A 12,035-nucleotide genomic window follows, 5' to 3' on the forward strand; every position below is an offset into this window, starting at 1 on the left:
ACAAATGCCATATCATATCATATCATACAGGAGTGAGCAGAGGAGTCTAATGTAAAGAGTAAACAGAACAGGCAAGAGACACACCCCCTGGTGGGACCACACACAGGATGGGGGAAGCTGGGGAGAATGCTGAACCCCATTGGGCTCTGGCCTCTCGACCTGACAGAAAAGAGCAGAACCAACTGACAGCCTCTTTAGAGCAGTGTCCCAGATAGCCAAGGGAATGTAAGAGGCTGTTGTGGTCCACCAGGTCAACAGCTGCGGACAGATGGAGCATCATCAGACTCCCTGTTTTGCCTCCGTCCAATCTCTTTAACAGGTGAGACTGGAGATCCAGAAGTGCCGTTTTGGTGCTGTGCAAGTGTCGGAAGCCTGATTACCTGTTGTTGAGAATACCATTAGACTCCACAAAAGTTTGGAATTGGGCTGTGGCAAATTTGTCAAGTATTTTAAGCAAAAGTGACATTTAGTGATTGGTGTTAGGTTACTTGGATCTTTAGGTTCAGGATTGGGCTTCTAGAGGAGAGGGGTGACTGTGAGAATCTTGATGGTGTCCGGGACATGACCGTCTCTGAATGAAGCATTCACAAACCTGGTCAAAAAAGATGTGAATAGTTCCTTGAAGCCAAGGATTATTTTGAGTTGGGAGAATGTTCTTAGAGCAAGCAGTCGGTCATATGGAAGAAAGCATATTAAGCATGTCCTTTAAGGAAATTGTCTAGAAAGTGAAAGACTGGTGGGCGAATGTGCAGTCGGTAGGTCGTTAGATTTATTTATTGGGAAAGTGGAATTTTTGAATTTATCTCTTGCTTTATTGATCTTAGAAGTGGTCTGGACTATTATGCAGTTTTCTATATTAGGCCAAAAAGTGATTTGAGGAGATTCATGTTTGCCATTACTATTTCTTGTTTGTACATTTTTTCCACCTCTTTTCAGGAGGTTCTTTTTCATGAGTTTGATGTTCACGCCACAAGGTTTCTAGTTTACAATTTTGTCTTTTGAATGTCTCAAGCTGAGTCTTAAACCTTTTCTGATGCCCTGTATTGTCCCTTACCAGCCTTGACGCAGAAAACAGGCAGTCCAGTAAGCGGTCCGGGGAAATGGTACACGGAGGATCAATAAGGCAGAGGTATCCAAACAGCAGACGAGAAGCAATCCGGAAAACAGGCTGAGGACTGGTACACGGGAAGACTACAGCACAGTGTCCAAAACGGTTGGTGAGAGCAATCCAATGGACAAACAGGGGTAAGGTACACGGGAGAAGTAGCGCAGAGCGAGAAGAAAGAAAGAAGCAGAAAGGCTGTTTAACGAACGAGCAGAAACACAGCCGAGAGGAAGGAAAGCGGTAAGAGTGAAGATGGGAAGGGGGAGGGTAAGCAAGTTGGAAGGAGGGCAAAGAAGGCGGGGAACAGAGTTAGCAAGGAAGCGAGAAAAGCGTAGCAAGCAGCGGAAGAGCGGGGAAACAAGGAAAGGGAGCCGGACTGGGCGCGAGGACCCAACCGGGGAAAAAGGCGAAGAACTACGGAGAGTAGTGACAGCCAGCAAGCAGTGCTAACGGGACGAAAACCGGAAGCGTTGCGACGCGTCCGCGACCCCGAAGGAGCTGGTTAAAACTCCGGGTCGCGGAACGCTCCAGCCAATGAAAACAGAAAGAAAGTGAAACCAGGGAAAGGGGGCGTGGCTGTTTGCGGCTGGGCGAACGGGACTAAGATCCTTGTCGCCAGCGGCTCCACAGACGCCAGGAACTCGGCAGCATGACAGTATGCCCTCTTTGATAGTTTCCTCCCCCTGGTTTTCCTGGATGAAAGAAGTGGTATTTGCGAAGTAAGGCAGGAGCATTTATGTGAGTGATAGGTTCCCAAGAGTTCTCTGAAAAGGGGTATCCCTTCCATCTAACTAGATATTCCAACCTGCCCCTACGATACCTTGAGTCACAGAGTTGGGCGACCTCATATTCCGCCTGAGTAGAAGCCTGAGGAACCGGGGCCTGTCTAGCCTGACGGGCCCATGTGTCCGCATGGAAGGACTTGAGTTGAGAGGCATGGAAAACGGGGTGGACCCTTTTGAGGTTGTTGGGTTGTTTCAAGCGAAAGGCCACTGGGTTGATCTTCTGTATAATCTCATATGGCCCTAGGTACTTGGGAGACAGCTTGAAGGGATGGATCCAACGAGGTAGGTATCTAGTGGAAAGCATGACCCTAGTTCCTACATTCCACCCCGGGACTGGTCGGCAGTGTTTGTTGGCTTGGATGCAATACTGCGCTTGAGCCGACTTAATGCCTTCCTCTGCCTTCTTGTGTGTCTCTCTGAGGAGCGAGAGGGAGTATTCAACGAAAGGTGAACTAGTAGAAAGGCCAGAGACAGGAAGAATGGAGCGAGGATGGTAACCATAGGTACCAAAAAAAGGACTAAACCCAAGAGCGGAATGTGTAGAGTTATTATAGGAGAATTCTGCAAGAGGGAGTAACGTGCACCAGTTGTCCTGTTGGGAGTTGATAAAGCACCTTAAGTACTGCTCCAGGGTTCCGTTCAGGCGTTCGGTTTGCCCGTTGGATTGCGGGTGCAATCCAGAAGTGAGAGCTCTTTCAATACCCAGTCTGACACAGAGCGCCTTCCAGAACCGGGAGGTGTACTGGCTTCCTCGGTCAGATATTATCTTGTTAGGCATACCGTGCAACCGGAAGATGTCTTGGAGAAACACTTCCGCCCTTTTTGCCGCCGTGGGAACCCCGGGCAATGGGGAGAAGTGAGCCAACTTAGTAAATGAATCCACAACCACCATTACACATGTGCATCCTTGAGACAGGGGCAAATCCACTATGAAGTCTGTAGAGATTGTGCTCCAAGGACACTTGGGTACAGCACATGGTTCAAGTAGGCCGATCGGTCGTTGGCGAGATGACTTACTCCGCAGACAGACGATACAGGACTGAACATAACGATCCACATCTTTTCTCATCTTAGGCCAGTAGAAATGCCGCTGGAGGTATTCAAGAGTACCGGCCGCACCCCTATGTCCAGCAAGTTTGGAGTCATGACACCAGGCAAGTGCCGTCTTGCGGAAAGCTGGAGTGGGTAAATAGAGTCTTCCTTTAACAAGGTAGAGGCCGTTCCTGATTTCATAGACCAGATCTTTAGAATGTCTTTCCACTTCGAAGCAGCCTCCGGAATCCTCCTGTACCTGCTTAAGGAACGTTGAAACAACTCCAATGGTCTTGGCCAGGGGGATAATCCGTTCGGGAGGTGTATCAGTCTCTGGCATGTAATCGCATCGGCGGGAGAGAGAATCGGCCACGATATTCATCTTGCCTGGGATGTATGTGATATGGAAATCGAATTGTGCGAAGAAGTGGGCCCATCGGGCCTGTCGAGTGTTGTAACACTCAAACTGTCTGAGAACCTGTAAGTTCTTATGATCGGTCCGAATGGTGAACGGGAACCTACCTCCCTGGAGGAGGTGGTGCCATTCCACACAAGCTGCCTTCATGGCTAATAGCTCTCGTTCTATGACCGAATAGTTCCTTTGGCTGGTGTTTAGGGTCTTAGAGAAGTAAGCCACCGGATGTTCGACACCCTGCACTTCTTGAATAAGCACAGCCCCTATTGCGGCGGAGGAAGCGTCCGTCTCCAGAATGAAAGGCAGATGTTGGTTAGGTTGTTGCAGGATGGGCGCAGAACAGAAGGATTCCTTAAGATTCCCAAAGCTGTTTTCGGCCTCCAGCGACCATCTGAATGGAGTTGTAGACATCTTTAAGAGAGAAGTGGTGGGTAATATCTTTTGAGAAAAATTGGGGCTAAATCTCTGATAGAAGTTTGCTAAACCCAGGAATTTCTGAATCTCTTTGACTGAGGTAGGTGAAGGCCATTCAATGATGGAGGACACCTTGTGTGGATCCATGGATATACCGTGGTCGGATAGGATGTATCCTAGATATGGAATGGAGGAGGCTGCAAACACGCATTTGGCAAGTTTAACAGACAGATGATTGTTCCTGAGCCTGCAGAATACTTCTCTGATGTGTTCTATATGGTCTTCAGGAGTGCGGGAGTAAATCAGGATGTCGTCTAAGTACACCAAAGTGGTTTGGCACAGTAGGTCCGAAAACAGCCTGTACATAAACCGTTGGAATACCGACGGGGCGTTTACCAACCCAAACGGCATTACTTGGTACTCAAAAAGTCCGAATGGAGTCCGGAATACCGTCTTCCATTCATCACCGTCCTGCACCCGGAGAAGGTGATAAGCGTTCCTTTGGTCGAGCTTAGTGAAAATAGTGGCTCCATGAACTGCTTGTATGATTTCGGTGATCAACGGCATGGGATAACGATCTTTGATGGTGACCTTATTTAGGCCGCGATAGTCAATACACGGTCTCAACTCTTTCGAGTCTTTCTTTGAGATGAAAAACAAGAATGCCCCTGCAGGAGACTTCGATGGTCTTATGAGTCTGTTTTCCATGTTACTGTCCAAATACTTCCGGAGGTATTGTTTCTCCTCCAACGACAGTGAAAACATCCTACCGAAAGGTACCAGTGCTCCTGGGGTCAGATCAATACAGCAGTCCTCAGGTCGGTGCGGCGGGAGCTCGATGGGTGTCTTTTCTGTTACTACCTCGTTGAACTCCTTAAGATAGTGTGGCAGGCAGTGTACCGTTCTGACTTCAGAGCTGTTCGTGGTCTTGACGGTCTCAAATTTTGTCTCTGGTAAGCATTCCGATTTGCAGAGAGAAGACTGAAAACTCAGCAAGTTTCTAGACCAGTCGATACTGGGATTGTGTCTACGTAGCCAACATATACCCAAGATTATGGGGAAGTGTGCAGCTCTGATGATATCGAACATGATACTTTCGATGTGTTGCTGGATGGACAAGGTGAGTGCTTCTGTGGTGTGGGTGATCAAGCCCGAGCTTAAAGTTTCGCCATCAACCCCTTCCACCTTCTGATCTTCTTGTTTAGCTATTCTCTTCACTCCCTGCCTTTCTGCCCAATGTGTATCCATGAAGTTCCCTGCTTCCCCACCGTCGAGTAAGGCCAAAGTAGTAACTTCTTTGGTGTCTACTCTGAGAGTGACCGTGAGCACCATCAACCGGGAGTCCTCGGACGTCTCTGTGGAGGATACAGAAAGAGGAGCGTAGGGACTAAAACCAGCCCCTCGGTAATGCGTCCCAATGTTTACTGAGGGCGAGTGTTTCCCGACCTTCTGGGCGGTACTTCAGGACAATCTCTTAGTAGGTGAGAGGAAGAACTGCAGTACATACACAGGGAGCCCTCCCTGTGCCGTTTCCTTTCTTCAGGTGTAAGTGGGGCTCTGGTAGTTCCGATCTGCATGGGTTCTTCCTTAACGGTTCATTGGAAGGGCACTGACGTAGGTGAGTGAGTATCCAAGAGAGGGGGTAAACTCAACCTGGTTCTCTTCTTTTCTTGACGCCTTTCTGTCATTCTGAAATCGATTCGGAGGGTAGCGGTCAGGAGTTCAGCAAAGGACACAGGTCTTTCAATCCGAGCTAACTCATCCTTCAGTTCTTCCCTTAAACCCCGCCGAAATATGGCATACTGGGCCTGCTCCTGCCAACCTGCTTCAGCTGCCACCTGTTTAAAGGTGGTGATGTATGTCAGGAGATCAGAGCTTCCTTGACGGATATCAAGGAGATCCTCCGAGGCCAGGAAGGTACTTTCTGTTAGCAGAAAGGTTTGTTGTATCAGAGTCTTAAAGGCGTTGTAGTCCTGCAAAACCGGGTCCGGCTGATTTACCAGAGGGGTGGCCCAGGCCAGGGCATTCCCGGTCATGTGGGTAATCATGAATCTCACCTTAGCGTGATCCGATGCAAAGGTCTGGGGGCGAAGTGAAAAATGAAGATTGCAGGCGTCCAGGAACTCCTTGACCCTTTTAGGAGAGCCATCAAACTTCCCTGACACAAGGGGAAGTGGGGGTAAATCGGTTGAGGGTCTTTCTCTGTCCGTCAGACGCTGGTGTAGGGTGGCGTTAGCTGTCTTAAGGTTCTGCATCTCCAGATTCAGGCTTTGTACAGCGGCTATGAGTTCTTGTACCTGCTGTGGGGTGGCCATCTCCTTTTGGCGTCGCAAACTGTCACCGGGTTCGGTGATATCTTCGTCCGACAATGTGGATTCCGAGATCTCCCCCTCCCCCGACTTCTCACCTTCTTCTTCCTTCCAAGAGCCCTTCTTTTCCTTTCTTCGTGATCGCACCTTTTTTTAATGTAGATAGGGACGGCCCCGGGAGGAAGCCACCGTGCCCCCCAAAAGGGAGACCAAGGGACCCCTCCCCCGGGAACGACCAGGAGGGGAAAAAGCACAAAAAACCCATGTGCTATCACAGTGATCTTCAGAGGAGTGGAACCAGGAATCCTTGCAGGGTGTTGGCTGGTCGATAGGGTCTGGAGGTATCACGTGGAATTGTACCCCGCAGAAAACAGGCAGTCCAGTAAGCGGTCCGGGGAAATGGTACACGGAGGATCAATAAGGCAGAGGTATCCAAACAGCAGACGAGAAGCAATCCGGAATACAGGCTGAGGACTGGTACACGGGAAGACTACAGCACAGTGTCCAAAACGGTTGTCGAGAGCAATCCAATGGACAAACAGGGGTAAGGTACACGGGAGAAGTAGCGCAGAGCGAGAAGAAAGAAGGAAGCAGAAAGGCTGTTTAATGAACGAGCAGAAACACAGCCGAGAGGAAGGAAAGCGGTAAGAGCGAAGATGGGAAGGGGGAGGGTAAGCAAGTTGGACTGAGGGCAAAGAAGGCGGGGAACAGAGTAAGCAAGGAAGCGAGAAAAGCGTAGCAAGCAGCGGAAGAGCGTGGAAACAAGGAAAGGGAGCCGGACTGGGAACGAGGACCCAACCGGGGAAAAAGGCGAAGAACTACAGAGAGTAGTGACAGCCAGCAAGCAGTGCTAACGGGACGAAAACCGGAAGCGTTGCGACACGTCCGCGACCCGGAAGGAGCTGGTTAAAACTCTGGGTCGCGGAACGCTCCAGCCAATGAAAACAGAAAGAAAGTGAAACCAGGGAAAGGGGGCGTGGCTGTTCGCGGCTGGGCGAACGGGACTAAGATCCTTGTCGCCAGCGGCTCCACAGACGCCAGGAACTCGGCGGCATGACTGTTGTGGGTTCATTATTTTGAATGAGGAAGTTGATATCGTTTAGGGCGTTTCCAGTTTGAAAGTCTTGTTGTCCAATGTATTTCCAAGCCAGCGAATTAGATCTCCCAGAAACAGTGTTGCACTGTTAGGTCCAGAGAGATTGCTAAGAAACTGAACAATTTCATCGTTAAAGTCTGGTGTCTGTGATGGGGCTGGCAAATTAGAACAAAATTAAGACAGCTGTTTTTTGTTGGTGTCATTAGGATATCTCAGTAAGAACCACTGGGCCCCTTCACACAGGCTGGGGCTCTCCAACTGCCTGAGTCTAGAACCTTTGCTACAAGCAATCCCTCACTCACACCATAGACCAACCACTCTCTCTTACCTCACCATACTTCTACATTCATCCCAAGCAGTATACAACAAAAGCACAAACAGTAGAATCCTAAAATATATACATAAGAATTCATAGTTAGAACTCAGACAACTCAAGTTATACAAAATGTGTTGTTCCATATAATAGAGAATCCAATTGAATTAAATTAAACAATCAGTCTAACAATCAGACAGTCAGTCAGTCAGTTTGCTAGACGAGACAGAATAATAACATTGGTCTTCTTATGACGAGTTCATGTAGGGGCGTCTCTTGATCTTCCCTACTCTAGTTTCAACCGTATCCCCCTTGTTGGACTGGTTTTCCTCAGGACTTGATATTATATTTTCTTATTTTCAAAAATATTTTTCTTGTTCAGGCAGCTCTGTGATGTCTAGTTCAGGGCTGTCTGGTAAATAGTGTGCCTTGAGTTTGAAACGTGAAGAAACAGTCCTCTGTATCAAATAGGGTTCTTCCCCTGTGACGCGCTGTAAAGTCACTGCTAGGTTCTTCGTATCATCAGTGGTTAATGTGTAGTCTTTTGGTGGTTTGTCGCCATGTGTAGCAATTAATTTAAAAGAAAATAAATGGTATACTTTTCCTTTTCTACTTTGCTGCTGAGGCAACAGGATTTGCATCCATTATATGTCACTGGGGCATATCTTTAATGGCCTTTGACACCTCCCTGCTGTAATCATGCCATGACTAATACCCTTATCACCACCTTTCTACTCCCCAGCTGGTCCTTCCCTTCGTCAATGCCATGCCAAATGCTTGCTTCTCTTCTAACTGTGAATTTGAGCATATTTAGGTCAGGGTCTCATGCCTAACTCATGCCTAACTAAGTGTGTCCTTCCATAACTTCCTAATCAGGTGAGCTAAACATTTGATAGCTTCCATCGCCTCCTCCTCCTCTTCCTCCTAATATGTTCTTCTTACAACCTTCTACCTCAACCAGATATGTTCCTCCTGATGAGATAAACTAAATTCCTCCTCCCTCAATCCAACTTTCTCCAAATGGCTTTTATCAAATACTCCATTCTCAATACTACCTCCTCCAGATAACTTAAGCTAACCTTCTCCTGTCTCAATACAACTCTTCCAGCTGCTGATTTATCTTCCTCTCTTGACTCCAACATAAACAAAACACTCTCCTCACTCCTCAACCTCCTCCAAATTCCTTCCTTGCTCTCCAGCATTCTGCAAATTCAATCCTCACTCTCAAAGCTGGACTACTGTAACAGCCTCTATCTAAATCTTCCTGCCTCTACTCTTCGCCCTTTGCAACTCATCCAGAACAGGACTGCGAGACTTGTCCTTGGCCTCAAGCTCAAGGACCGTATCTCTCCAGGACTGAAATCACTGCACTGGCTCCCAGTGGCTGTGAGGATTAAGTTCAAAACCCTCTGTATTGTCCACAAGGCCTTCTGGGGCCTTGGGCCAAAATACCTTCAACTCTCTCTTCCTAAATATCTTCTTTCTCGAGTTCTTCGCTCATCCACCTCCAAATACCTCAGGGTCAGCCGCTTCTCCAAGAAACGAGCTGGGGGTAGATCTCTCTCCGCAGCAGGGGCCTCCCTCTGAAAGTTGAGAAGAACCATCTCCGGTTCCGGAAGCACCGCAAAACCTTCCTCTTTGCCTCCGCTTTCTCTCCCTCTCTTCCCTGCTAAAACCACTGAACCTGCACCGAATCTGCTACTGGACCACTCACCGGTCCTTGGCCCAGACACTCTTCCCTTGCACTGCCTACCTGCACCACGGGACTGTCTCTGTATCCCACAGCCCCTTCTCCCGGCACTTACCTTGCACTTGCCACCAGCTGGCCCTATTATTTATCTTGTATTCTACTAACCTTTACTGCACTTTCCTTGCACTTGCCACCAGCTGGCCCTATTATTTATCTTGTATTCTACTAACCATGTACAGCACTTTCCCCCTCTCCCCTTCCCCCTGCACTTTTCCCAGTCCCCTCTCCCCTTGCACTTGCGCGGTCTGAATGACACCTGGCCTAGTAGGATCGTTGTCAGTCTCCCCGTGTCCCCCCCCCGCCTCGTCGCGCCTTGAAACACTTGTGTATAGGCGCATTACAAATGCCATATCATATCATATTCTCAAACGTTCTTCAGCTTCCTGTCACCAGCTCCAACTCCAAAATCCCACATTGACTTTCCGAGACTCTGAGTTTAAATTGCCCTGTGGCCCTGTTCTGGGATCTGCATCTGCGGATGTAAGTACATGTGGGACTTCGATTAGTGAAGACTAATTGGTTCACCTGTGTATGCTTTGTGACCTTGAGGGAAGGCCAAGCCTTTAAAAGGCAGACCTCCCATTTTGGATTACTCTTCCATGTCCATGAAAGGCCGATGCCCATCATGGCATTCTCTTGTACACAGCGATAATGGAGCACATGTTGCAGCTTTTCTTGTGTTTTACATGAAGAAAGACAGGGTGAACGTGTTTTCAATCCTGGCACCATTTGCCAGCTTGCTCTTGACTTTTTGCCAGTGGGAAATTAATGTGATGTCATATTGTAATGGATTTGTGCTTCATGAGTATGGTAGGAAAGTCTGCTGAACCTTAGATGTCCACATGGGCGTTCTATATGCAAACGTTAAGAATGTTGGTATGCCTTTGAAGCCTGAAAAGTCTCATAGCATGATTGACAAGAGAAAATCTGATTGAACCTTGACGGCCGGGCAAGCAAACCATGCGATTGCCAGAGACAAATGTGATATGTCTTTTGTGTATGTTCCGTATAGCCAAGTGAGTGTTTGTGAAACATGGAATGTTCCTCTGGTGTTTGAGTAGGCTCAAAGAGCGATTGGCAGAGAAAAACGTAGCATGCCTTTCGTTCCGTAGTAAGTGTTTGCTCTCCTCGTCAAAGGTGTCCAGTTTATTTGCTAGGTGTTTTATTGACTAGCAATGTTCAGATCTCTTCAATAGACAGTGCTTATTTATTCCTGGAGACCCTTGACAACTTTCAGCACTTCTCTTTTGAAATGGGGATAGCACGGTAGTATTGATACCCTGTTGTTCTATTAGCAGATACAGAGGCTTTCTCTATTAAAGGGACAGTTCTGCTAACAGAAAAAACAAGCACTCAAAGAGGCAGGATGGTTTCATATGATGGTTTGGCTAGCTGGTCAATATTGTGAGAGTTGTATTCTGGGCAATGAAGTCTGGGTTTGACTATAGGCACCCCTCTGAGGAAGGAGGAGGTAAGATTTCTTTGACTTTCCCCTGCGTAGTGATGATGTCTAAGTGAAGAAGGCATGGGGATTCTCTCCATGCCCCCACAGGAACATCAATTACTAGCATTTGGAGGCACCTGACTTCCATGGTCACACAACTAGTTGTCTCCGGAGCCAGGCATGTATTTTCTTGCATTACCTAAACGGAAAGTAAAATGAAGGACTGTGCTGGTTACTCACAACTATCATGTGACATTTTGAGCTGTCAGTCTTTTGTTTGTTGACTGTCAAATTTCCCAATGAGCAGATTTGGACTTTTACAAAACCAATTGCTGTCTTGTATTTTACCTGTATTTGCCCAAATATTAGTTTACATATTTAAGCTGTGGGATTTTTTCTCTCCAAAAGTATTAGGCATGGAAGCATTTTGACTTTTGAAACCATGACATGACTTACACATTCTTAGGCCTGGAATGTTATGATTTAATTTCCTCTGATAAAATATTAACTCACAATGCTAGGAAACTTGAATCTGTCATTTGTAAACAATAAAGGAACACACAGATCTCCAAGTTCCTAATCACAGTTTTTGGAGGAAAGGGCAGACTGACCTGTGCCATAGAGTGTGAGACTGCGCTCCTCTAGGACCTTGCTCTGGAACAACAGCTGACAAATGTATGTGATGTCTGTCTCTGGCAGTCTGGTAACTTTCAATATGCTCTCCAACCGACGGGTTGACTCCCCACTATTATTTAATATTGTGCGGGAAACAATTGACTCATCTCTCTTCCACAGGATGGTGAAATCCCCTTTCATAGGGATGGTGGTGAAACATGACAATGTAACATTGTTGGTTTCGGTTGAATTCAGTAAAGTCAGAGAGTCTGCAAAAAAACACAATATGTCAAAAAACACACACTAGAAAGCACTTGTTTCTTCAATTTGTATGAAGCTCATATCTGAAAGAAATACAGTTTTCAAAGTGCCTTCCTTACTGTAGAAATGCCTAAGGGATATATATATATATATATATCTATATATCAATATATCTATATATATATATATATATATATATATATCTCCTATAATGCATTACTCAATGACTACTCTCAATCCTCCAGAGCCCATTAAGCCAAAAGAATGACAATATCAATGTACATATATAAAAAAAAAAAAAACATAGGAAAGTGCATTTGAGCCAAGTCACACATTCCACAATGCCACTTATTAGCCATCGCTGGAAGTTCACCTCCAGTTCTGAGCCACAACAACAAGGCTTTGTGGGTATGCAAATTAGCTTACATTACATTACATTTGCAAGGCTACCAGGACAACTACATATCTGGTTTCACCCTTATTAGGGGAAACCAGG

The 12,035-nt window shown here is 46.9% G+C and overlaps 1 protein-coding gene across 1 annotated transcript in view; it reads right to left on the bottom strand.

The window, feature by feature from the left end:
- LOC138571342 (uncharacterized) overlaps window positions 1-12,035 on the bottom strand; it is a 323,964-nt gene that overhangs the window by 143,262 nt on the left and 168,667 nt on the right. Inside the window, exon 4 of the mRNA XM_069649190.1 lies at window positions 11,275-11,547. Within this exon, the coding sequence (XP_069505291.1) occupies window positions 11,275-11,547 (273 nt within the window). The remainder of the gene's footprint in view (window positions 1-11,274; window positions 11,548-12,035) is intronic.

This window comes from Ambystoma mexicanum, chromosome 1p (genome assembly GCF_040938575.1).
Source record: "Ambystoma mexicanum isolate Mex_15411 chromosome 1p, UKY_AmexF1_1, whole genome shotgun sequence".
Taxonomy (NCBI): Eukaryota; Metazoa; Chordata; class Amphibia; order Caudata; family Ambystomatidae; genus Ambystoma; species Ambystoma mexicanum.